At 39.5% G+C, this 27,615-nt stretch overlaps 1 protein-coding gene across 1 annotated transcript in view; it reads right to left on the bottom strand.

Moving 5' to 3' along the window:
* poln (polymerase (DNA directed) nu) overlaps nt 1-27,615 on the bottom strand; it is a 45,309-nt gene that overhangs the window by 14,187 nt on the left and 3,507 nt on the right. The window contains exons 7-16 of the mRNA XM_086166159.1: nt 27,457-27,521; nt 24,188-24,271; nt 23,961-24,056; nt 23,801-23,857; nt 23,061-23,117; nt 21,416-21,481; nt 13,480-13,537; nt 9,583-9,660; nt 3,379-3,490; nt 1,008-1,090 (exon numbers count right to left, since the gene is read on the bottom strand). Coding sequence (XP_086022285.1) covers nt 1,008-1,090; nt 3,379-3,490; nt 9,583-9,660; nt 13,480-13,537; nt 21,416-21,481; nt 23,061-23,117; nt 23,801-23,857; nt 23,961-24,056; nt 24,188-24,271; nt 27,457-27,521 — 756 coding nt within the window. The remainder of the gene's footprint in view (nt 1-1,007; nt 1,091-3,378; nt 3,491-9,582; nt 9,661-13,479; nt 13,538-21,415; nt 21,482-23,060; nt 23,118-23,800; nt 23,858-23,960; nt 24,057-24,187; nt 24,272-27,456; nt 27,522-27,615) is intronic.

Raw genomic sequence — 27,615 nt, 5'->3', positions numbered from 1 at the left:
ACACTTGCAGCAGCAGTAAATCAGAGGAGAATAATTTTTCTCAGGTAAAATGCTGTCAACAGAGGTGCCCTGACCTTTGGATGGATTTAAATATAACTGACTTCATTTAAGATATATGTCTGCATTTTGGAATTTAAAGATTTCCTCTGAGCAAGCAGCCTCCTCACTTACACACAGATCAAAGCAGAAGCAGTTATGGTGTGCTTTGTGAGCCTGTGGAAAAAAGCTGCAACTATATAAGCTTTTAAAGTGTTCATTGGCTATAAAACCTATTGAAGAGTGCAGGCTACCAGTAAAACTTCTTGGCTCCATTACACAGGTGAAAGCACAAATGTATATGTTAACATGCACACATTTGACACAGATGCACAAACACATCATTGTGCACAAGTACAAAAATAACACTGCTGGCCCACAATTCATACAGGCCCTAATTGCTGGCCAATTCAAAAACAAATACACACACTGACATGTACAACTTTCACAGCGTCTGAGTGCTGGTTTGCATTTAACACATGAACAGGCATATGTGTGTGAACCATAAATGGGTCAGAAGTGGCACACACAAGCCTCTCTAAGGACCACGAGGGTGCATGATACATTCATCTCCCTCTTGCTCTTTCTCTCTATTTTTATCTTCTCCACCCCATCTCTGTCCATTAAGTGGAACTAAGAATGTGGTCCACAGCAAGAGAGAAACACATGAGAACAGTTATCTCTGTTTAGTAAGTACTAAGGGTTTTTTTGGACAAATAACATCAAATCCTCAGATAAACCAATGATGATCATTTGCAATTATGATCAGTCATTTTTATATGTGACTTATTTTGCCTACTGTGATACCATTATCATCTTCACACTAGAAATGACTTGTTGGCCTTACAACCATTATTCTAAACTCTGTTGTTGTGATTTTGGATTCAGTTCCAGTCCCCTCCAATATATGATATGTTGATTATTGCAAATCAATTTCAATTGCTCATTGCTGTTAGGGAGTGTGTACAAACCTGCTCCATACACAACAGAATACACAATGCGCTTGGCATGTTCTCGGTCCTCAGAAGACACTTCATCCTTACTAACTCCTTTCCTGGGAGGGAGAGGGAGAGAGACAGAGAGAGAGAATTAGAGAGAAAGTGCGAGAGAGTGAAAGAGAGTGCATGCTGAATGAATATACAGTATATACATAATCGTCTTGTTATATAGGAAATGAAAAAGACCAAACAAAGACCTATAATGCAGTACTATTAGAAATGCTAACAAATGACTGGTGACATCCACTCCAAAAGGAAAAAAATGAAATTGAACTCAGAATCATTAGTTGCAGTTTTGATATCTCGATAAATGTAAACGTGACTCAATTGAAAGTTAAATTAAAAAAGAATGGGATAGGGATAACCAGTGTAATCTGCAAATCACCAATATGTTGAAAAACAAAACAGATATATTAGAGGTATAAAGTTGTTAATGATATTAAAGGATACACAATAGAAACAGTCAGTAGTTCAGGAAAAGAGCAGACAGGAGACACGACAAGCATGGTTGGACACTGAGAGACAGTTATGTAATGTGACTTGGAGAAAGCTCAAGCACTGGGGATCAGACAGGGTGGGATAACATGTCTGCAGTGTAGCATTTCTGGGGCATCTGATGGACAGCTGCCATCACAAATCATTGTTAAGCAAGTGTTTCGGATATGAACACACCCCAAAAATCAACAAATATAAATGGCGAGTTTCAAAACTTTATCGTTTCATGATGATGCATTTCTTTTTCATAGAATATCAAGGTGTCATTCGTGTTAGCCAGTGACACATGAAGTTGTGCAGGGTCTATGTTCACTCTCAGAAATGTCTCTCAGAAATATAGAATGTGTCTCACATAAGAGGATATTATATGACTTTCAACAGTTTCCTTCTCCAACGTAAGTGTAAACAGAGTTTTGTGTTCACAACATGAATTGTACATATAAACACAAGCATCTTTGCTAAATGGCAGGTTTATGCTGATGACAAGTAGCGTATACTAGATTGATTAAAAACTCCATGTTTATTTATCTGACTCAACACCATATTGGATGTCCATTGCCCCCTGCTGGGGAAGCAATTATCTATTGAATATTTGAATAGACCACATACAAATGTTATATTTCACCAGCACATTTTAACACCTTGGACAACATTGTAGGTTTAGCCCGTGTGGAAACCAAACAGTGTGACCTGTATGCATCTTGCAAGGGTGCATTATATAATTTCAACCACAAATGAGGCCTTCGCTACAATTTTGACTGCCTTCTAAATCTGTATTCTCTTGCAGTCTGGCAAGTGCTATATCCAGCAACAGTGATAGTAATTGTTATAGACTACAGGCAGACAGATGGGGATATTTGGGCAGAATTACAGTGAATTTGAGGAAAAAAGAGAGAGGTAAGGTTGAAATAAGGGAAAAAATAAAGACCAAAACAATGTGAAATGCATGTGTCAAATGGCAAACTGTCAGGAGAAAGTCCTTATCTTCTTGAAAACTAAAACAGAAGGAAAGCAGGGAAAAATAAATCAGAGGCTTAAGAGGAAAGAGCAGAATGTATAAAAAGAAAAGGTTCCGTATTCCCAGTACAGTAGCTAATTTGCTTAAAGGTGAAAGTGAGATGATAAAAAGGACACCATATAGAGTCTCAGCGGACTGCTAATATGAAGTATATGGCCGGATAATCTGCTTAACCAGGTGCTCTCGGCAGCACCGACTGAGGATGACGAGACCAAGGCATCAGGGCGTCACAGACACACGCGCACAAAGACCGATGGACAGACAAACATACACAGACAGATGGACACAAACACACGTGCACACACACACACAGATGCACGGACGGACAGACATTCAGACAGACACACGTCCATACAAACAGGCAGATGGACAACTGATATACACACGCAGGAAATACTGAAATACTGACAAGCACAAGCAGTATGAAATCAGAGCAAAAACCCATACACATATTCACCAAAATACTCAAAAGTGTAATAATGTAATCACCAGGGTGACTAACCCCCGGGTGTCCAGCCCACAGACGACCAAAAAAGGCAGTTGGTGTGGTAGTCATGGCAACAGGGTTATTAGAGTTTGAAGGGAAGGAGGCACCAGTCTGAGGAGAGGAAAACAAAGAGAAAGACTGGATGCAAAAGAAAAATCCTGTTGAGCATCACTGCTCACCTTGTCAAGGAGACCTGGGGGGAGCCTGCTGTTTGTGTGTGCAATGTGTTTGTGACTGACTACGATAGATACAGTATATACACACACACACACACACACACACACACACACACATATACACAAACATATATGGAGAAAGAGTGAGACTGAGAGAGAGGAACCTACCACTGAGAGGCCAGCATGCTAAAGACATCAGCCTGGGGATTGGTAAATATGTGAAGAAGCTCAGGGTCAGCAGAGAGGTGAGCGAGCAGACGTAGCTCCACCTGGCAGAAGTCTGGCAGATACACACACAGAGCATACATGGTTTAACAACATCGTAACACATTGCACTTAAGTATTGCGTGCCATGAATGAAGGACAGATATATAATACCTCATCTAAATTGTCACTTCTGACCATAGAATATGATGATACATTGAAAAAAAATGATTAGACAACATCCCGGAAACCCTACACCCCCTGCAATTCACATATCAACCCAACAGGTCCACCTCAGACGCCATAGCTACCTCCCTCCACTACTCCCTCTCCCACCTAGAAAACAAAGACTCCTACATCAGGATGCGCTTTGTGGACTACAGCTCCACATTCAACACGGTCATACCGCACAAACTCACAAACAAAATGTCCACCCTTGGTCTGCACCCCACTCTCTGTGACTGGGTCCTGGACTTCCTGACTGGCAGACCCCAGTTTCTCAGGATAGGTAACAGGACCTCAGCCAGCATCATCATGAACCCAGACACTCCTCAGGGATGTGTCCTCAGCAGCATCCTCTACACCCTGTTCACCAACGACTGTGTCACCTCCCATCAGGACGTCATCCTGAAGTTCGCAGAACAGGATGAAGGTGGCCAGTCTGGTGAAGCGGTATGAGGACAACAACCTCACCCTCAACAAGGACAAGACCAAGGGGATGACAGTGGACACGAGGAAGGAGAGGAGACCTCATCGGCCATTCTTCCTCCGAGCTCTTGTGGTTGAGAGGCAGCTTTAATTAGCTTTAAATACCTGTGTGTCCACAGAAGTGAGGCCCTCACCTGGTCCCTCAACACCCCGCAGACGGTCAGGAGGGCTCAACAGCAGCTTTACTTCCTGAGGAGGCTGATAAGGTTTGGCATGTTGCCTAAGATCCTCAGCTACTTCTACAGCTGCATTGTTGAGAGCATCCTGACCGGCTGCATCACCGCTCTGGACCGCAGACGCCTGCAGCAAGTGGTGAAGACTGCAGAGAGGATCAACAGAACCCCACTGCCTGCTCTGCAGGGCATCTACCAAAGCAGGGTCCACAGGAGAGCTGCCTCCGATGCCAAGGACCACAACCACCCCCAACATGGACTGTTCACACTCCTACCCTCCAGCCGGAGGTACAGGAGTATGAAATGTAGAATGACACGATTAAAGAACTCGTTCCATCTGACTGCCATTAGACACTTAAACAGCTGATACTCATTCTTCTCCCTCCCCACGTAAAGTCTACTGCCACTTAATTTGTACTCATCCTTGCACCTGCACTTTGTGAGTTGCACACCAAGTTGCAGTCAAAGGTCTTATTGCACTGTATTCTCTTCAATGTTCTATTGCAATGTTCACATTCATATCTATAATCTCATTTATAACGATGTTTACACTCTTCTACCAGCACGTACCCCAATGCACTGTGGACAGCAAAGTAGGAATTTCCCTATACAGGGAAACTGGTTTCTACACTGCACATGTGACAATAAACGCTTTGAATCTTGAATCTGGAATCTCTTGGAAACACAAATATGCGTCCATCATCACCGGTGGGGATCTCTTAAATGCTGAATATGATGAAAATAGTTGTTTTTGCTAGATAACGCCTTTAATATGAACCCCCCTCCCTCCTTAAATATCCTTAATAAACAGGGTTGATATTTAGCTCTGCTCCATTCCTCAACAAATTTTCATGGAATCCAGCCAAGCAATGTTTGCATAACACAGCAGACGTCTGAACTCAAAAACACACAGAAGTGACAACAGAATACTAAATAATTTAAGAAATACGAAATGAACCATGCAAAAACCATTGGAGAGGGATTGAGAAGAGTGCAGTGACTCACTGGATTAATGAGTATCATTCATCTGAAGATTTGTCAACAAATCTGTTCTGCTGCCCTCAGACGACAAAGATTAATCGGCTAAAGCGATTTTCACACAGGGGTGGACGGCTTTTAGAAAAGTCAATGATATTAGTGTAGATGTGAGTGTAGCTAGAGCTTCTGATAAATAAGACTATATCGAATCATTGTTCAGTCAGACATGCAGTAGTTGTACATATATACATTATAATGCATTTTCTTCAAATGTGCAGAGTGTAAAAATCACAAGAACATCTTTTTGAGAGAGAAGCATTTCAAGATAACAATTTCAGTTAAATAGCACTGAATAGCCCAGACTGTTCACCCTTATTTGCTTTGGGCAAAAATACAGACAGACATTCAGTAATCTTCAACTGGTTATTTTGCCCGCATGAGGAAACGGGACATTTAGTACCAACAAGTAATGCTAAAATGGCATCTTGATTCTGCAGCTTATATAAATGAAATAATGTATTGAGAGAGCATGGGGTTTTGAAGGGATTACATTTAACAATGAGTCACTGATCATGGTGTGAAGAGCAGTGCAAATGCGGAACGAAAGTGCAGAAGATATAAGGGCCCTGTCTTTGAATGATTCTGTATGTTGAGAATGTTCTTTAGTTGAGAAGAACTCGGACTTTTCCTCTGTAGCCACCAGAGCCACTCAGTAAACACTAGACCGAAGCAACCATTTGCAACAGTTTCCATTAATGCGTAAATAATGAAAGAAATAAAAAGACAAGTGTTTTGCTTAATTGTCTTTCTGGCTACTTTAAAATCCAACCCCATTGTTCGGCTCCTGTGTGTGCTGTGTTACAAAATAATACCTCCCCCAAGAATTCAGGTCACATCCTTTCGACCCGGGGGGAAACTGGGAAAATGAAGAGGCTCGTAATTTAGATAAGCACCAACATGGCCCATTCAACCGAGGTCAGACATAGTTTACTGAGTGAAAAGATGAACGGAGATAACGTGATACTCCATTGGGAAGAGATAGTAAAGGATGGTGGAAAAAAGATGACGACAATTTCAGTTTGTGCTGAGACAAGGAAGAGAGTTTCTAAAGATATCTTCTCATCAATGTTTTATGGCTACATGAGTCTGATCACATTTCCTCCAAGAGTGGCTGAAAAGAGCATCATGCTGACCAAAATCTGTGAATGAGTATGTGTGTATGTGCGTTTCTTTGAGAACGATAGTTAAAGAGAGAAAAAACGTGAGCGTTAGTAAGATAAAGTTATAATGTATATGAGGGGAAGACATACAAAAAAGAATAATTTGATACGTCACATGAGGGGATTTGAAATGGTGAGAAAGACGGTTTTGTTAAAATAACAATCGAAAAATCATCATATTGGAATTACAGATATTGGAATATACAGGAATTCCAAGAGGCCAGAACAGTATATATATATATATACATAAATAATGAGTGAAAAACACTTAACACTTAGATTTACAGTATAATTTCATTTCTCTAAAACAAGCAACTCAGTTAATCACTTCTAATTATTATGGCAACCAAGTGATAGTTTTCAAGAAAAAAAAGTTTAATGAAAGGCTTATTTGACAAATGAATATTGTTTTTATGTCATGACAATGTACACCTCCACCTATGACTGGGGTGCAACTGTTTCGTAAAATATGCTTTAAAGACAAGCAATATTTTCATTGTCACAGAATAGAGTACTTTTATCTATTAATATATATATTGCGATGTTTGGGTTTCCTTTATATTCTAAGATCAATTACGCTGTATTCCTCTTTTTTTAATTTTATCACTGTGGTAGCACAGATTCATCATTTTGGGAAAGGTAACTTATGATGTACGTTGGAATTCATTTTTACAAATAATATGAGTAATAGCCCATGGCGTGCTTTTGCAATTCACCCTTTTAATTGGCTTCATAAACATACATAAATAAACAATGACATACATACTCTGACTTAATGTATATTAGTAAGAACAGGCATGTAATACTTGAGAATTTAGATTTTACAAATGCTAATAATTTGGCTCTGAATCGCATAGATTATTAAAATGTGAACTAGAACTTTTTCAGGTTATCAGGCATTCCTCATATGTAATTGATGCCATCGACAACGAGGCCATGCATGTTTTTTAGTGATGTAATGCAAAATGTTGAAAGGGGGGAAAAAGCTTGAGCTCAACTAAAAACCAGCAAAGAGGGAATATGAAATATCCCTAGACACAGGGTGGAGGTGATTTGGAGAGACTTCTGGGAAAGATTTACTGTCCAATATTTTGTCTAAGGAGACATAAGTTGAACACAATAAACTCAGAAAAGGAGTATGATTGTTGAACGTATGAGTTTTATGTATTCTAAACTCTGTAATTGAACACAGGGATTGTAATTGAAGACAGATATGAATTCAGAAAAAAAACAGGCTAGACATACCATCAATACACACTTTTAGACCATATTTAGAAGGACTCAATATGTTATAATCGACCTGTCTAAAACACATGCCCGCGTGCACGCCCCCCCCCACACACACACAGCTTCATTGTAGTCTACACATAGGTGTAACAAGTTATGAAATACGTCTGTTAGTGTTTTAAAAAAAAAACAATTGAACTAAAGCCACTATTTTATTTGATATTTAGCAGGGCTGATGAGTCAACAATTGTTTTTGTTCTCATATTGGCTGGTCTGGACTTCTTCCCGTTCCCTTGCTCAAACATCAACAATAAAAGATAATTGAGTGGACAGTAAATATATAAACAAACACACATGTTGCTTGGGGACAGGGAGGAGGATGTATTTGTTTTCCCCCCCTTTTCAAACACACACAAGAGCTAACCACATTCTACTGAGCCATAACTCGGCTTCTGTTGATATTTCTGTAGTCAGAAAACTAACATTCAGTGACAGAATAGCTTCTGATGTGCCTCTTAGCTGCGCAGTTTTGAGGGACACAGGAAGGTGATAGTAGATGACACCCAGACACCCAAACACAGACACAAGCACAGAGTTCCAATAGAGGACGTTTAAGGATAAAAAAGAGGGTGACTGGACAAATGCCAGTCAGTAAAGAGTGTTATCATGGCAGCCTAGGCACAGAGTGTGTTTGTGCATTTGTATGTGTGAATTCCTGCCATACTCTTTGTATATTTGGAATGCTCTGCCTTACTGCTGTCCTCCCGCTAACCCCAGTTTATGTGTCGGGTTATGTAAGTGTGCGACACTGTCAGGGCCAGCAGACACCCTCCACTTCTCCCCAAAGCTCTCCCAGGCTGACAGCATCCCCGCTCGCCCCTCTGTCTACACAGCATGCATGAGGGTTACACCCTGATGGAACCTTGCAGTGACATGTGTAGCTTTGTAAGTTAACAGCAATAAACTTGGTCAAGTTGTGAAACAGTTAGAACTTTGGGAAAGTTTTTGTGTTAATATGGACTCTAGTTTCCTATGAAAGACAAAGAATGGAGATTTACCAGTTCAGTTGACCTTGGAGAGTGAATGCTTGTATGACTTTTAAAGATGTCTCTTGCAGCCATGAAACTGCAGTCTTAACAAGTGCAACTTGGAGAGACTAAAATGATTAACGCATGGGTGGTGTTAGCATCAACAGAAACTTGAAAATGAGACAAAGCCAAATGGAAACGTTGATGTTAAGATTGAGTTTTCAAATCCCAAAGTGGAGTGTTCACAGAGAAGTGCAAAATTGGTTTATTCAAGGCAAACCTCATTGGAGTGGTTACAGTGCAAAGACAAAATGGACAAGTACCCAAGACTAATTTGATGCGTCAATTCCCCACCTCCTTTTAACATTAATTTTAACTCCACTGTCCTTTTAATTATAAGTCTTCAATATATTTTAAACAGTCTTGTTTTTAGTTCGAGTTCCCTAATAAGTCTCGCGTGTCTCCTGTGTCAGGAGACACGCCTTGACCTTATGTCTCAATTCTGAACTATAAAAACTGCCTTGTATTATTGTTGAAGCTTTTGCACAGGAACGTTTCACAGCCCATTGTTTAGTTAGCGATCACAGCTGACTGACAAGACCAAAGAAGCTGAAAATGTCATCCTTGCTTTTCTTTGCATGCCATTCTCAAAAATGACAGCTCTCTTTGTTAAAACAATAATTTGGTTTAGGGACATAAACATTTAATTGACAGGTGTCTTCCAAAACACCAGAATGTAAAGATTTCCTTTAGGGCCCGATTCATTAACACTGTGTCTCCACTGTGTGCTGCCTGATGAACGGCAAGTGTTATTCTTTGAGTGTATCTACTGACCTGCCGCAACAAACGTCCAGCCTTTCTGAGGAATGAACATGGCCCGGGGATGAAAAGTAACCACCTCCTCCTTCTTTCCTGTGGGAGAGAAACACGAACACACGTTATGCATCCATTAACACGCTCCATTTGTAAACCACAATTGTTTTTAATCTGTAACTCTCCATTATTTTCCTTCACACTTCAGGAATTGTTATGACTCTGAAACATCAGTTGTGAAGGAAATACCATATCAAACTGTACCACAATTTATTTCAACTAAATAAATGTGTTGTGGTGTCAGAGGTGGAAGCTTGCCATGAGGTCTTCAGAAAACATATCCTGTATGCATGCTGTAGAAAGGGTTCTTTTACCAGAAATAGAAAACCAAATTAATTAGATAACTGTTTTTTCTTCATAATCTAAAAGAATAATGTTCCAGTGTGGAACTGCAAATTGTGTGCTATCTATCATATAAAAGCTGTATTTTCTTTGCATTGTTCTCAGTCTAATATCTATCTATCTGTATTCATTTAAGGTAGAAACATGCAATTTCTGCACTAAAAGTAACATTCCACATAATGACAAGATAGACACACAGAGACATGCAAGCACATAGTCGCACACGCACACACGCGCGCGCGAACACACACACACACACACACAACAAAGACTTTGGCTGCATGTTGACATTGATGTAGCATTCCTCATCATGCTTAGGGATGCAAAAAAGGGGGTCTGCAATTATTACAAGGCTCCAGTCTTTTCCTTCAAATGCACAAAGAGATAATGTAGGAATGACAGTGAGAAGGAGGGATGCTGACTGTGGGAAAAGAGCGATGATATAAGGGACATGGAGAGGAGAGATTTGATGACATGGAGCTTTTGGAGTGACTGAGGAGCAGAGGTGCTGATGTTAGCACCTATAAAACGAAGAGAGAGAAATAGGACGACATGGAGAGATTCACATGGATAGGAGACAAATAAGATGTTGACATGATATTGGCTGTAATAGCCACAAATGGGTGAAATGACTGTTTTTGTAAACTAAATTGTATAAAACAGGTTATATATTTGGAGGTACTTGCTGCATTTATGATCTGAAGAGGGAGGGGCCAAAGCTGTGCGCAAGCGCGCGCGCACACACACACACACACACACACACAATGAACTCACAGGAGAATGATCTATAATCTTCCAAAGAGGTACGTTGTTTCAATAACAACAAGCCATGGATCGACAAGGACAGTAAAGGCCTTAACAGGAAGAAGAGAGCCTCCGCCTTGAGTCCAAGATGTAGCAGAACAAGACAAAAGAGATTTGGGGGGGGAGGTGAGGAAGATGATAGGTTGTCGGAGAACCACACCTTGAGCCAAAGGTGGCCCTTTTTGTTGCTGTGGAGCTAAACCTTTCCGTCATTAGGTTTGGCACCCTGGTGAGCACTGACGGTGGATCTGGGCCCCCATCCCCCACCTCCTCACCCTCTCATACCTCTGCTTTCTGGAGTCTTCCAGCACCTCTTCAACCTCTCTCTGAGGTTGCTGAAGGTGCCTGACCTCTGGAAAACCTCCCGCATTATCCTAGTACCTAAGAAAGGACGTCCAAGTGGCCTCAATGACTACAGGTCAGTGGCACTAACGTCAGCCCATCAAGTAATTTGAGAGGCTCATACTCCGGCACCTGAAAGAACGGCTATCTGCTTCCCTGGACCCTCTGCAGTTTACAGTACAGGCAGCACATGTGTGTGGAGGATGCAATGATCTTTCTCACACACGGGGCCCTATCCTGTCTGGAGGGTGTAGGAAGCACTGTGAGAGTCACCTTCTTTGACTTCTCCAGTGCCTTAAACAGCATCCAACCCACCCTCCTTAAGGACAAGCTGCAGAGTATGCAACCTCACCCTGACATCACTGCCTGGATCTTGGACTACCTCACAGGACGGCTGCATTATGTCAGGGTGGATGGCCGTGTTTCCAAGGTCGTGGTATGCAGCACAGGAGTGCCCCAAGCTTCTGTCCTGTCTACATTCCTCTTCACCCTCTTCACCTCCGACTTCAGGCACAACTCCAGTTCCTGCCACCTCCAGAAGTTCTCCAATGACTCTTCCTTCGTTGGATGCATCATTGGCGACGACGAGTGCGGGGATCTGATTGCGGGTTTTGTTGAGTGGAGCAACAGGAACCACCTCCTACTCAACATCTCCACGACCAAGGAGGCGTTAGAGGACTTCAGGAAGAATCGGAGGAGATATATACCAATCACCATCCAGGGTGAGGAGGTGGAGATAGTGGACTCCCACAAGAACGTTGGGGTCCATATCAACAATAGAGCAGGATGTTCTTCCTGAGGTTGTTTGATATCTGTAGTCTATGTCAGTTTATGGTTGCTATTGCACTCTTTGCTATAGCTGGTGGAGCGGTGCCAGGACTGGTGAGGTCAACAGGCTCAACAAGCTAGTGAGGAAAGCTCGCTCGGTGGTGGGACTGAACCTGAACCATCTTGAATCGTGGCAGTGGAGAGGGTGAAGGAGAGTCTGGGAGGAATCTGGACAATCATTCCCACCCCCTGCACAACAAGCTGTGGCTGATTGGCAGCTCGTTCAGCCAAAGGCTCATCCCACCCCGATGTACAACCTTTGTGCCCACAGCTATTAGACTGAGCAACAGCGGTCTGGACAGCACACAAATCCGGCCGGCGGGAGGTGCATCTGTGCTACCATGTCCTCACCACCTCACTTATTCGCACATCATGCCCTAACTCCGTTGTCTATTTTTATCCTTGTTGGTGTCACTCCATTAGACTTCCTCAATTTGGTGTGTGCCTTGAACATGCTCCTAGTTTCATTTTTTTGTATTTGGAAACCTTAATGTGCTCTGTAGGACTTTATCTACAAGATAAATACAGTTAAAGAATATACATTTATTAGGTGACTGCTTTTATTTAAATTAAAAAAAACATATTTTAATCAGGACATCGAGACCTTTCTTTTCAGGTAAAATCTTGCTACTTTGCTGGAGTATATTTGAAGGGCTTAAAACAACTGTCCCAAGAATTTAAGAGTCAGGGATTGTTTTTACCCAAAATGTTAATGTGGCATTTCTTATCAAATAATGACGGGTGCAACAAAGCGAGGGACAATTAGTGACTCAGAGACGCTTCAAGTTGAAACAAGCTGCAGCTTGTACCCATTAAATAATATTACCATTGGGCTCAAAGAAAGCTCTCATTTGGGGGTGAAACATCGGCTTTGTGCAACAAAGGGAGAAAATTTTGTAGTGATGTTTCAAGTGACAATTAACAGAATATGTACTGGTCTCCAAACAATCTGCTATGTCCAATTTATTGACCAAATACCAAATAGAATCACACAACATTTTTTTTTTCTGACACTAACAACGACAATCACATTTTAGACATTTTACATGCACAATTTCTATTCATGTATTGAACTTTGTATTTATACATGTTACACATTAGAAATGATGTGGCAAATCTGCAATAAGAAAAATATATTGCCTTTGATTTAGATTGGGTAGATATTTGTCTGGAATAAGACAGATATTGAATTTTATGTATTTTACTAGATGATCGTGACAGTTACATCCTATCAATTTTACACTATAGTATTATTCTAACATCAAATAAATGCAGAACAAGATGAACGCCCAACAATTTAGTTTTTGGCCAGTTTCATGTCAGTATGGAGGGGTTTTTTTTTTGGCGCCTGTCACTTACAATCCCCTTGCTGCTGTAGACTCTGATCCTCCACATAAACCATCTTAAATGGGTCCTGGCTCACCCACGCATGCTTACTTTTATAACTGTCTCATTCTGTGGGACATATGTGGGGAGTGTCCCAGTGTGTATGCGCTTTTGTGCGTCTTCGTATGTTTTTGCTCATGAGTGTGCACACCTTACCTTGGTTTTGCTGCCTCCTGGTGAATAGGAGTGGCTGTTTTGGTAGGGCCTGGAAGTTCTAGTTCGGGAGAGGAAGAACACTGTCAGGTGGAAGGGACTATCAAACTGATTAAACAAACATTCCGCTTACAAAGATTGGTCCGTAAACAAGAAACAAAATGAATAATTCAGAATACTTATTATGTGTAAGACACAAAAATGGACCTCCGCAAAATTGTAGGCTTTTGCAAAGCAACTAATGACTATAGTTTCTAGCCCCTGCTAAAAACATATAGACATAATAGTTAAAATAGCAAAAGGAACTTTTGTAAAACTCTGGCTTTAAATGCTGCCGACCTGCCATTAAAAATATCTGAATAGCTTCTTTCGGTGAAGTTCCTTAATTTATTCATGTGTTAGAGCTAAGCTGTAACAACCTACTTTAACTTGAACAGAATACTTTAATCTTGTGGCTCTTATAGAGTTCAAAATATTATGACACCTGGATCAAATGACAATTGTTAAAATGATCATTTTGGAGAGTAAAATGACACTTTAAAACATTTTTTTTCATAGTTGTGAGTCAGTGGGGAGGGATAGTGTCATGAAAGACACCCATACATTATTGAACTCATGTTGACGGGGTTTAATTATGTCGTTTTGGATATCAAGCTTTTCTTCAAAAAACAGTTTCCGTGTGCTTGGCTGGTTCTCAGAATGCTTTAGACATAATACAGTAATCCTCCCATTCTTTAGGAACTTGTTTGGAAAAACTCCCAAGATCTTAACATGTATCTTGTATCATCTGTATTAGATTGTATATGTCTTAATTTGTTCACAGGAATTTTGTGACCAATGCCAAACCTGTAATTCCATGCACTTGGAAGGCAGGTGCTGTTACTAAATCTAGCTCCCTTTATGAAAACAACAGTTACTTCTTACTTCACAATAGGTTGTTAATAATATGGAAAGCAACAGCAGCAGCAGCTGCAAATTGACAGAATACTTCCTCAGTTGTGCTTCATGTGAAACACCTCCTGCCTGCAGGTTTGAGACATTTCTCTGTGCACAGTGGAGAAGCTTCAAAGCAGTGAGCCGCTGCTTATTTCACTCCCAGTATCCCTTAATATCACATTGAAATGATAACAAGGTTAAAAATTTGATGTGTATTTGAAAGGCTTAAAGTTTCAATGTCCAACAGAGAGTGAGAGAAAATTGGATGCGGTTAGACAAACAGAAAGCAGCCCCATGACAGCCAACATGAGATCTCCTAAGTTTTCAGACACTAATCTTCAAATAGTAGCAGCCTGATGCTCATTGGGCTTTTGGTCCTTTGAGGATCAACACACTAAGTAATCTAAGAAGCACAATCACACACACACGCACGCACGCACGCACGCACACACGCACACTCAAAGCAATTTCACTGCTAAACAAAGCAACAAAAGAAAGGTGATAAGGCACAGTAGCACATACACACCATTTGATGTAGAGGAAAGAGCCTGTTCAGACTCAGCAGTTCTACTTCAATCAATGGTTATCTTTTACACTCAGTCACTGTGTCCACCTCTTGGAAACACACACACACACATGCGTAGACGCTTTCTTGCTCTATCTCTCTCTATTTAGTACACGTTATTCATTTTGTACAAAGATACATCTTTGTATATATACATGTATATATTGAAGGGAGTAACAGGGTTAAAAGAAAACCACACACAAACAACACAACAGTTTATTCTATTGTGGCCAGGATCTAATCTGGGTGGTTTGAGTCAGAAGGAAAAACTGCTCTTCCACCACTCATTCATTATTCAATAGCGATAGGGAGAGCACAGCAGAAGCAGAGGGGTGGGAGGATGAGGAAGTGGTGTCGGTGGTGGGTGGGATGAGGGGGTTAAAGGACTGCAGTGGCAGGGTGTGGACACAGGAAGGAATATATCACGAGGCAGGCGAAGGGGCATAAACGTGTATTTACAAATGTGGTTGGTGTCTGCTGTGTTACCAAGGTGCCCTGTGATGTGACAGGTGATTCACTGTGTCAGATGTGAATGCTCAGCTTTCCCATCATGCACTGTGTTGCGGTGGTGACTGTATAAATCACTGTAGAGGTGAAAAACACACACACACACACGAACAGACACACACATACAGAATCACCTGACAGATTGTCAGTATGCTGGACATTAATTTTTCCAAGGTGGAGTCAAACCCCTGTCTGTTTATACACATCCTACACACCAGGACATATCCTCCACACAATATCTCACTTGCAAGGCAACACAGAATTCATAGCAAAAACAAAAATTCAAAAGTTGATGCAAATTAAAAAAAAAAAAAAATTGATTCTGAAGTGATGTCTCTATATGAAAAACCATTACCACATTTAAGCTCCGTAAGAACTCAGAATAACTGATAGGTCTTGTAGCAGCCAAACATCTCATGTTGTGGCTTTTTTCTTTGCAGTGTAGGTGTGACCAGTGATCTGCAATCAAAGCCTTCAGATGCTCTTAAAGGGAGAGTAGGGTCATAGAATGTAAGGGAGATTGGTGGGTGGAAGAATCAAAGAGCATAGAGATGTAAAAGAAAAAAAGTGATTATAGAAGAAATCAAAAAATTTGCAGAGGTTGCAATTGCATCTTGACAGAAAGGATGAATACCAAATAAAAACAATGAAACACACAGAAAACAGTCTGGGTTGGCTTCACTGCTGACTGTACAGTTATAAATCAACATAACACAACTGTTTTTCTTGTGAAAATATTGACTGACATAGCACATTCTTTAGCAGCAACCCCAGACCACATCAAGTAAACATTCTACTGTAAAACAAATGATGCTCTGCCTAAATGTTCAAAAGACACAAAGACAGATGCATTCAGTATCAGTATTCAGTACAGTCTCATTCTCAGTCCACAACGTAGAGCAAACACAAATAAAAATGCTGACTAATACTTTGCCGCGTTTGTATAGCTGTGTAACTACAGTATGTGTAGCACTTAGCATTTTAAGGTAAAAGTGACAGTCACAGGACTCAGTTGAGTTTCTTGAGTAGCTGGAAGCTCATGTTATGACATTTTATTAGTTAAATACTTGAGATCTACATAATACAGATGTGAAGTGTGAGCAACAACACAGATTTATGAAATAACAAATAACAAACAATGACAAAAAATGAGATATGAGGTTTAAGTCAGACATTGATCACAGCAATTACTGTGATGTAACGATTATAAAATAATGTATATTTTATAATATAATATTCTTGGGATAGCGACACCTGCTGAAGAAAACCAGTCACTGCACTTCTATACTCCTATTATCTCTGTGAAATAAACACACACACGCAAATACACAGTTCAACTGAAGCAACAGAGAAAGAATACATATATTTTCAGTGACATGCCTTTAGATGAAAAAAAAAGGTGCTTGCACGATGAGAGATGCTCTCTCTATCTAACCAAGAGAGAATGCACCACATCAGTAGCTGCTCTGTGTGTTACCTGAGTCATTATCACCCATCCTGTGACACAGGGAACATATCTGGTTCATTACCGGACACTGTGGGAGCCAGACATACAGCTGGTCTGACATGAGTACATGCACATGCACAAAAATCCCAACAGTAATCCGCACTGCCCAGACTTATTTGTAGAAAACATAATGTATGCACAGGCACCAGACGGAAGTAAAGGTTCAAATCAGTCCCACAATGTGAAACGCACATTAAAATGCAGACACACACAGAAACACATGAAACACAGTGGACTCCATTTAATGGCAGCCAATGTTGTTGTTCCTCCCCTAATTAAATCAACATGTTCCAATTATACAAAGCCAACACAAATACTTCTGTGTTGTGTTCGTGTACAAGATAAATATGCCTTCCTCCGCGAATGCAAAAAAATCTGCTTTTGTCAGCTACTGCAAAACAAAACACTACACATTAATTTTGTTTTGTCATGGGCTCATTGACTCTCAAATAGCCTCTTAGTCATGGAAATATAATATTCACTGTTGACGCTATCCATAATAACCCTGAGGTTACATTTTTTAATACCTCGTCATCTACTATCGGCACACAATGGCCTGATTACCCAAATGCAATTTACTCCTAAGCTAATCCATTAGGTCAGGAGGGACACCTTAAGGTCCTGGGAATGACACTTGCAGCCAAAGCACCTATGATCCTAGGCAGCTGAGGATTAATGTTTACTGACTAGAATGACTTTTTCTTTAAAACAATAAATAACAGTTTTAATTAAAAAATAATTTCTTAACCCCTGAAACTTGAGTTCACAGGAACTCAGTAATTGGGCAATGACCTGATTTTAAACTGCACATTATGTTACAAAACATTTGGTGTAACAATTTGACTAAAGGTTAGATTCCAAATAAAATGCTCATAATGCACCTTTTTGAGCTACTTCTGTTTAGATTAGATTAAGATACAAGTTATATAATACCTTAAGTATTGAGAGGTAGGGAATGATCTAATAAAGTAGATTGAAACACAATAATAAATACTTTTACTACCAAAAGGAACAAAAATACTGTAAATAAGAACATGGTGCCTCCAACTATAAGGTCGATAGTGTGTAGAAAATATTTATAATCTCAGTATATAAGTCTGCAGATCAATAGTATGTTATATAATCATATTCTTCATTACAAACAGATTAAAGTGTAGAACCTAGAAACTTTCATAAATATAGATTTCAGCCAGCAGAGTCTCACAGGTCTTTTGCCTTTTAAACTGATGGAACAGCTGTGTTACTTTGTTGATGAGGGTGAATTTAATCATATTGCAACGATTAAATGTCACATCCTAAAACATACATACATACACATCTAAATATTGACACTCACAAGCTTGTTCCCTCTGTACACACACACAAACACACACACACATACACATACACGCGCGTATGCTTGCACGCAGTTATAGAGTCTGTTTTTCCACAAACATTTATCCGTTAAGTGTTAACGCTGAGACTGTCACAAAGGAGCGCATCCAACAGACCTACAGTAAACATCAATGTGAACTGTCTGACTGGTGTCACTAAGACCTAATATCCTATACCCTTGCCATCATCATGGCATTGCGGAAGCAAAGCTTTCTGTCACTGGCCATGGCTGATTATGACATTGAGGGCAGATAGACTAGTCAAGCACCAGGCAGTGATTTAACATTCATGCTTACGATCTGGAAATGTGAGATTATAAAATTTACTAAAGCACAGATGTCCAAGCAAGGAAGAAAATGGGGTGAGGTTTAATTTACTTCGTCTCCAAGTTATGTCTGTCATTTCTGTAAGTTTAGTGAATAAACAATGAATATAAAACAATGAGCGTATGCAAATTTTTGTTTGTGGACATCAGTTTGTTTACTTGAGCACTAGCAGGGGAACGCTGATTAAATGCTTAGACCAGTCTTGGAGACTTTGTGTAGGTAAAAATGCCCAAATGTAGGCTGATGCTGACTGATAGTGAATAGTCTTACAGGCAAACGCTACATACCTATAACATTAGAAGTCACACAATCATACAAGAAACCAGTATTATTACATGGCTGTATCTCATTGCTTCCAATATTTTCTCCAACTAAAAAAAACAAAAACTGTGTTCTCATGACAGGATTCAATTGTTTTACATCAGTTGGTCAGCGGCAGATGTTGGGCAATTTGCCCCAAACATTTACTTGCTACAAAGATGACTATTGACATCATGCATTTCCATAAATTTCCATGCATTTATTAATTACTCCAATTAGCACTAGCTAAACAGTGCTCCACAGAGAAGAGGGATAAAAAAGGAAGAGCAAATAATAAGGGAGAGGTGTCCTGCACAGCAAAGTGAATGATGATGCAACTCTTGTGAATTAAACAGCCAGGGAGTTGGCAGAAGAGAAAGGTCAGCTGTTTTGTTTTATTCTACCAGGTCACACTGTAAAATTGTTATGTTAGAGAGAAGAAGACATGTGCACAAGATATTTAAAATAAAAAAGGCGGCATAACACTGGCAAAGAAAATAGAGAATTCAAAAAACTGTCAGAAAAGTTGGCATCTTACAGACAAACAAGGATGGAAATACTCTGGCTGGATTAGTTGCTGAATCTCAGTTGCTGCATGTTTTTGCTTTTAGCAGATAAAAACAGATGAGACAGATCAGAGAGGCTCCTCTTCCCTCTGCAGTAAGAATAAGATCTCGCGTAACTTTAAACTCCCGCTGTCCTGCTTTAATTTCTGACTCCCTTTTGTTCCTGCAGACTGGCTTCACCTCAAATGAACCCACCACAGTTGAAGGCTAAAGCCCTTTCCAACACTCCCCATCTGAATATTTATGTTTAGGAGCTATCTCCATGCACTCATATGTGCAAAAGCAAAGTAGTGAGCCAGAGCCAATCCTTCTCCTCTCTCAGCCATAAACCACAAATTGGAGCATTTCCCTTCAAAGCAGGAGTCCCTTGTTCATGTTTACTGAGTAAGATAACTGGGATTTCGATTTTGACCTTTATGTCAAACATACAACCATGGCTACCGTTATATTAGTCAGAATTCACAATCCTGGTGACTAGCTCTATTCACAATGCAAAGAGAGATGAAATGTAAAGTATCCGCCATTTCTATACCCATCACAAAAAAAACAAACAAAAAAAAAAGATCTTTCCAAATATTTCAATATTGCCATTTTTGTTTTCTGAAATATACAAAATAGAAAAATCAGAAATGCAAGATGTCACAGACAAAGCCAGATAGAGTTGGACCACATAACTAATAATTAATTATCGAATTAATTCGATAATTAATTGAAATTTTTGATGTCAATATGGTTTCATGGTCAATAAATATTCCTATTTCAGCTCAAATATTTTTTCTATCGTGTTACTGTTTGGCATTCTTAGCAAAGCCAAACTGAACTGGTACTAGTTGCAGGTACTGGTTGGAGGCACTGGTTTGTTAAGTGTTTCTAGAAAAAAACAGTTTCACTACCATTTTGGTTATAGCTTTCCCTCTCGACCAAACTCTAAACCTCCATTCGAGCAGATGAGCAAAAGTATGTTGGATCAGAGGTCGTCAGACATCGGCATCATTCACTTCATCATCACCATCACATGTCACTCAGACAGGGGCAAATTTCAAACTGAGTCAAATAAAGATCTACTCTTTGCTTTTAATGTGTGTATCTGTATGTCCGTGCGTGTGGAAGCAGTGGCAGCACCAGTGGACCCTGACAGCTGGCTGTGTAAGGTCAGATGAGCTATTGATTGCCAAAGGTGGGGGATAGAGAGAGAGTAAACCAATCAAGATGACATAAAATAAAGACACAAATCATTATTATGACTAGCTTGTGATCTTATTTTTAGGCACATATTGTCTGGATGTTTACTGGTTCAAGGTAAAAGGAGAACCCCCATTAGCGTAATCTATAGCACACTGAAAGCCAGGAAAGAAAGGATGGAAGAAGATTTCAGACACATGCTCCACTGAAAGAGATATTCAGTGGTTACATAATTGGTCTGCTGTTTGATACAAGCTGTTGAAATTCCGCACAGCATTCTTCCGCTTTGATGCAATGTGACACACTAACAGCAGCAGATATGTGATCCCCAGCCCAGCCACAGTATATCTGGCAATCATTATACAAAACTTGAGAATTGGAAGCAGACATAAAACAGATTACTTGTATTCACAAAGACTAAATTCCTTCATTTGTTGTTACCCAACTTCAAATTCAAGCAAATCTAAATTTTTATACGCTTCTGTTTGTCTGCAGGACAGTGGAAAGGGCAGGTTGCTTGGTCAGTACCATGGATAGCTCCCCAAACATTAACCCGTTCTAAGAATGTGTAGAACAGCAAAAGCCTTCGGCACGTTCTGTAACCCTGTGCAACTACATAAAGAATGAAAAGATATGAAGATGGAAAAAAGAAGAAAGGCATGCAGGATGTGCTTACTGGATGTTTTGAAGAGATTCTGCCTGTCACCACACTTGTCTGATGCCATGTAGGGGAAATGTAGTCCTGGTGAGTTGTTGCGGGAGGAGAAGTCAACATTATATTAGTTACAGGAGGACGAAGTAAAAATTCCAGGGAAATTTAATCTTACTGGGACAAAGTGAAATGAATATGCCCCCTTGGATCATGTGCAATTACTCTCAAGTGAATAATTTATTTGCTAGTCGTGCAATTATTATTTAAAATTTTCCCCAGCCCAGATAAATACTCTCTTATATATATACACACACACACAGTACAGTATGTTAACATGTCACATGTAATAGGTCACATTTTATGTACACTGTGAATTTATTATACAGCCAACTGAACTGATAGTGGAATGGCTGATAATATTCACTTTATAGGTGACAAGTAAACACCACATTTGTTTATGCCATCAGGCAGATATTACTGCCTTCTCAGCCAAAAGACCCCAAATGAAACACTGTCATCAGAAGCCAAGGAGCTCCAGTCACTGCCAGACAGCTTCATCTGCAGGCCTGAGGAAGTACAAAATGAGGAAAACAAGCTCCTGGTCCAATACACAGTCTATGGAAGTCCAAATGAAATGATGGCAGATCTGGAGCCACTGCTTGGCTCAGACTCTTCAGTGCAACACAGCAAATGAAGCTGACCAATAGCATGGGAACAATATCTCAGGCGAGGGGATCCACTGTTGAATTACTATTGTTAAGAATCTCTATGTTCAATATCTTTATTCACTCTTGCAGTACATAAAAGTGTAAAAAAGAACTATGAAACCTTACAACCATATTCTTGGGCGGTAAGTTGAAGCACTGAGAGCGGCAGTGTTGTGAGAGCCATATTCACACAAGAGCAACACTCTATACCAGGGGGTGTCAAACTCAAATACACAGTGGGCCAAATTTTAAAAAGTAGAGGACTGCATTCCGCTTCAAAGATATTGTTTCCCGTACTTGTGCCAGGCATTAATCTTAACTCCAAAATACCTCTGTTACACAAAGATCTGAGTCCATTCTGATTTGAAACCCTCTGTTTTCAAAGTCCACCTTTTGTTAAGCCATTTTTGGAGGAGAGGGGTAGCTGACAGTTGACAACAGGTGACTCAGCAAGGCCAGCTGATCAGGGGGTGGGACTCGTGCTTGACGGCACTTGATTTGACATGCCACAGCACACGTAGTGCATTGTGGGACTTGTTATATTAATGGTGCTTGCAACATATTGGCAGGCCAGCCCTGATAGTAATTAAATATTATCCTAGAGGCCAAAGATAATCCCACTGTGGGCCAAATCTGGCCCATGGGCCTTGAGTTTAACATATGTGCTCTATACCAATAACACTGGAGGAGAAACAGAGGAATTCTTCAAGACGGGCACAGTTCAAGCATACTCAACCCAAATCTTCAGTATAAAAGACAAAGGCAGCAGGATGTGCAGTCTGTTTACACATTACAACTTTGTTTGTTTTTTTGCTTATTCTGAAGTTTCTACCTTCAAAAACCAGCTTCAAAAACCACTTGAGTGAGTAAGCATAAGGGGGGTGAAAGGTCATTTTCGCAAGACCAAAAGGAATCTTTTCACAGGACAAGCTGTAACTAGCCTGAAACCAGCATTGGCGTACCTTGTTCATCATGCATGAGAGTATCCCATCCACAAAAGCAGACTTGTTTTTGTGAACCTAAGATTAAAAATGAAAAAAAAACAAAGACCCTGTTAATCCAAGTGTTTTGGCACAGACATTTATCATAGCACTGCATTTAGAAATCATGATTATTCACAATTCGGCATTAAATTATCATTGTGCCAGTCTTCAGCTTAAGAATTTACAATACAGCAAATGCATTACAGTTTTATCTTTTTGATTATTTGAGTTCCTCTATTGACTGTGTGTTGGGTTTGGAATATTAAACAACAAAAAAAAGATTATCAAGATTACTTTCATTTTTAAGTCCGATAATTTTACAACTACATTTGTTGGTTTGTGGCAATCCTTTATTTAATATCACATTGGTACCATGGAATATTCTCAAAATTAGGAGTTGTGCCAGTATATGGAAATATGTACCATATATTGTTGTAATGAAAATCAAAATGAGTAATACTGATATCACATATCGGTATTACTATTTTTTACTAATTAGAATAATGATATCATCCAAATATAAACACACACACACACACATATACGTATATATATGGGGTTGTGTATGGGGGTATCATACATACATACATACACACACATATATGCATATATATATATATATATATATATATATATATATATATAAATTATTCAGATTAGACTGCTAGACAGCAACAGTGTTAAGAATCGCCTCTGACAGATGAAAAATGAGCTACAACCTGTCTGTATTCAAGAATGATCTTTGGAAGAGGGTGAAGGTCCAGCAGTTGCAATAACTGCAACAAAAACAAATATGAGGATTATCTAATGTGAAAGAACATTTGAAGACAAATGTGGCATGTCAGTTGGTTTGTGTTTATTTGTTTGTGTGTGCTGTACTGCAGCTTCTGATGTTGACTGCTGTTGTTTATTGATGGTTTTTGGAAGCTTCTTGTTCTCACAGCACTCATGAAGGCGCAGCTTCTCAAAAAGTACCTAGATATCCAAAATATACCCCCCAAAAGAGAGACTGAAATGTGATAATATGACAAATCCGAACAGGTGAATATCTATGGTCTAAAAATACAAAAATAGGATGATATTCAGACACTCAAAAAGGCACAGACTGTTCGCAGCTGAGTGTTGCTGGTGACCAAGAATATCTGCCCAGCTGCTTGGTGGGCTTCCTTCTCTAACTGCTTCAGCTTCATCTGGGAAAGACAAATATTTAAAGACAAATGTTAAAAGAGAAAAAAAGGGAAGAATTGTGGCAAAGGACAGTCAGGCCAAGTCAGTTCATGTTTGCTTCTTTCCAGAATATACTTACGAGCAAAGTATTAGAATGAATTTGTCTCAGATTGCCAAACAATATGTTGTTTAAAGTGCAGTTTATGAAAAAAAGAAAACAGTATTAGTGCTCTCATTTTAAGGAGAGTTGATCTGTATCCAGTGTATATATGAAAATAAAAATCCATGTTGCCTGCAATGCAAATCCCTCCTATCATGTAGGATTGTCAAAAGATACCTGGGACACATGTTTTTAAGCAGATATGAGTTTTTCTTATATGAGGAATGAGTATGATCTGCTAAAGTAAAGCTGTAGAGGGTAGATTAGGTCAGAGCTTCAAGTATGTGTAAACTTTTCCCTTCCTTTTCAAAGAACACACAAAGCACACGGGGATCAAACATGAACAAACCAAGTGAGTATCTACAAAAACAGCTACAGAGGCACACACACAGCTCCCCCCTGACACACTCAGACACACACATACTAATCCTGATTTATTAATTCATAAACTGCCAGAAAGTTTTAAATTACAGTGATAATCCAGTCAAATTCCAATGGTCATTTAGCGCAGCTTGCGCAAGCCATAAGAAGAGGCAATAATGTAACTAAAATGACAAGCAAAGAGAGGATATGACAAAGAGACAGGTAGATAGACTTGAACAAAGACTGAAAGATGGAGGTTCCCAGCAGGAATAGGTATGAAACATAAAAGAAAATAAGGAGAAATTAATTCAGGCACAGAGCGGAGAGGGATGACACATAGCTGAAAGAATAATTAAAATATTTAATCATTCAATATATAGTCCAAAGACATAATTGTTTTTATGACTGAGGTGATGCCGTCACACATCGGTACCTCTACTTGAACTGAAACAGAAATACTAAAACATCCTGACAGGCACAAAACACAATGTGGAAAAAGAAACAGGGACAACAGCAGAAAACCAAAAAAGAGAGGGAAGATGGGAATTGGGGTGATGAAATGGAACATAATAAACAGAAATAAGGTGAACATGGAATACAGATTGGGGAGTTTATGCAAGAGCTAAAAAAATGGTGACACAAATGCTGGATAGGATAAAGGGGGAGAGAGGGGGAGAGAAAATGAAATGGAACAGAGCAAAGCAATGCTAGGAAAGACTGTAGCTGCACCTTGATTTGGAAAAAAAAAGGATTCGCGAATAGACATTAGTCAAACTGTTGAAAGAGTTTGACAGGGAGAAAAGAAAATTGAGAAAATAAGGGTGGCGGGGGAGACTGTGGCAGATACAGAATCTGAAAAAGCCAAGAAAAGAAAAGAAGGGGGAGTTGGCAGACTTGTGGTAAATTTCCAAAATATGCACTTTTCTTTCTTTTCCCTTCATGCCCTGAGCGGGCAGCAGACTGCCTCGTCAATATTGAATAGTGGCCCCATAGTACGCAAACCAATACATGCGTGCTAACACACACGCATACATTAACAAACACGTAGGATATTGGAAAAAAAACCCAACTCATTTTGGGAGGAAAAGACAATTAGAGGGGATGTGAAAAATGTTTCTCTGGACTGATTTTGAGTCATGATGGCAGTGGAAGTGAATGAAAATAGGAGTTACCCCCAGAAGTGTTTTTTGAACTAGCAGGGAATAGCATAATGGGATATTGCAGACTGACAGACAGGAGGGTGCTGCTGTTTGCTATTCAGACAGGTGACCTTGATTCCTTGGGTAGAAAAAAAATCGAACCTGATAGCGTCTGAACAGACAGGGACATGTGGAAAAAAGTACAAGACACTGTTACAGGGATGAAGACCTGAGATAACCCCTCGGCTAACTTCAGTAATTCATTATGTGGTTATGTAGTATGTAGGCAGACAGTGATGCTCTTTCCTGCAGCTAACTCTATGGAAAGAAAACACTAGCTCTTCATCCTATTTATAGTAACAACACAAGATACTCAGACTTTCTCTCCACAACAGCATCCCTGTGGTGCTTTCTACTGCTGCAAGTGTGTTTCAGTTTTTAAAAGTGTCTGCAGAACTACTCACAAAATTGTTTATTAGTGATTGTGAGTGAACCTTTTTAATTGTGTATTTTTATGGCCATATTCACTCTAAAATAAAGTCTCCAGAATTATTTTTTATTTGTAGGAAAAACAGGACAGGTCCCTGAGGAATAGGTCCACCCACCACATCAGTACTCTTAATCAGCTATGTGAGAGGAAAGAATGCAACATTTGTTTGCTTCAAGAATCTTCTCTTTTTTGGGGGGCTTATTACAGATCCTACAATTCTGTTTGTAATATTCTCTCACAGTTTTAGCTTGTTTTATTCATATAGCAACTGCCTCCCAGACTGGGTTTCAGCAGCAGATCCAAATGCAGTGAGCTAGAACTAATGTGGTACAAACTATTAAATTTGTTAGATAGAAAATCACAAGATTTAGATGCTGAATGACCAGTAGCCTTGCAGTTATTCACAAGGAAAATCACATTTGGTTGAATCATACTAAGAGACAATACATATCACAATAAAAAGAGAATTTTGCTAAGCGAGTATTTTACTACAGAAAAGTATCCAGGGTTTTGAAATTATTATAACACCCTTCCAGTACTGGATTTTTGGAGCAAATGTGCATGGCAGCAAAGTCTATCCTGAATTCAGTAATTGGACACTGTTGAGTACTCTGTGACTATCCACTGACACGGATGTCAGAAAAAATGTTAAATTACTGTCAGTGAGACATCAGACAGGTGTTAGATATAAGTTGGATATAAAAATTGTAATAAATTTTGAATTTGAAAACATCACAATATCAATTTGAAAAATTTTTAAATGTTACACCATGTTTATGATAACATTTTGAGCATGTCATAGAAAGTGAAGAAAGTGATAGCACAATAAACAAAAAATACACCTCTGTCTTATTTAATCATTTCAAAAAACAAAGAAATTAAAAGGGTCACTATGTTTAAAAACACTTAAGAGAGGTCATATTTGTCTGATGTGTTACAAACTAAACATTTATAGTGAGCCAAATGTAATATACTGTGAAAGTGACACACACCACCAGCCATAACCTTGAATGACAGCACTCTATAGATTGGTTTTGCACCCTGACTTGATCTTACCCCCAGCACGTTTGAATATTTTTGAAGAACTTCCTTGTCCACGTGGATCCGATGGCTTTCCATTGCTGAAACAATAGAGGTCAAAGTTTCTGAATCTGATCATTTTTCAGTTTGAAGGGATTCCATTTCATGAAAGATATAATAAATATTTAAAAAAAA

This window comes from Fistularia commersonii, chromosome 19 (assembly GCF_037954325.1).
Source record: "Fistularia commersonii isolate RoL2024-O1a breed Wild chromosome 19, RoL_Fcom_v1.0, whole genome shotgun sequence".
Lineage (NCBI taxonomy): Eukaryota > Metazoa > Chordata > Actinopteri > Syngnathiformes > Fistulariidae > Fistularia > Fistularia commersonii.
The sequence above is the reverse complement of the archived record's forward strand: the minus strand, read 5'-3'. Positions and strand labels throughout refer to the sequence as shown.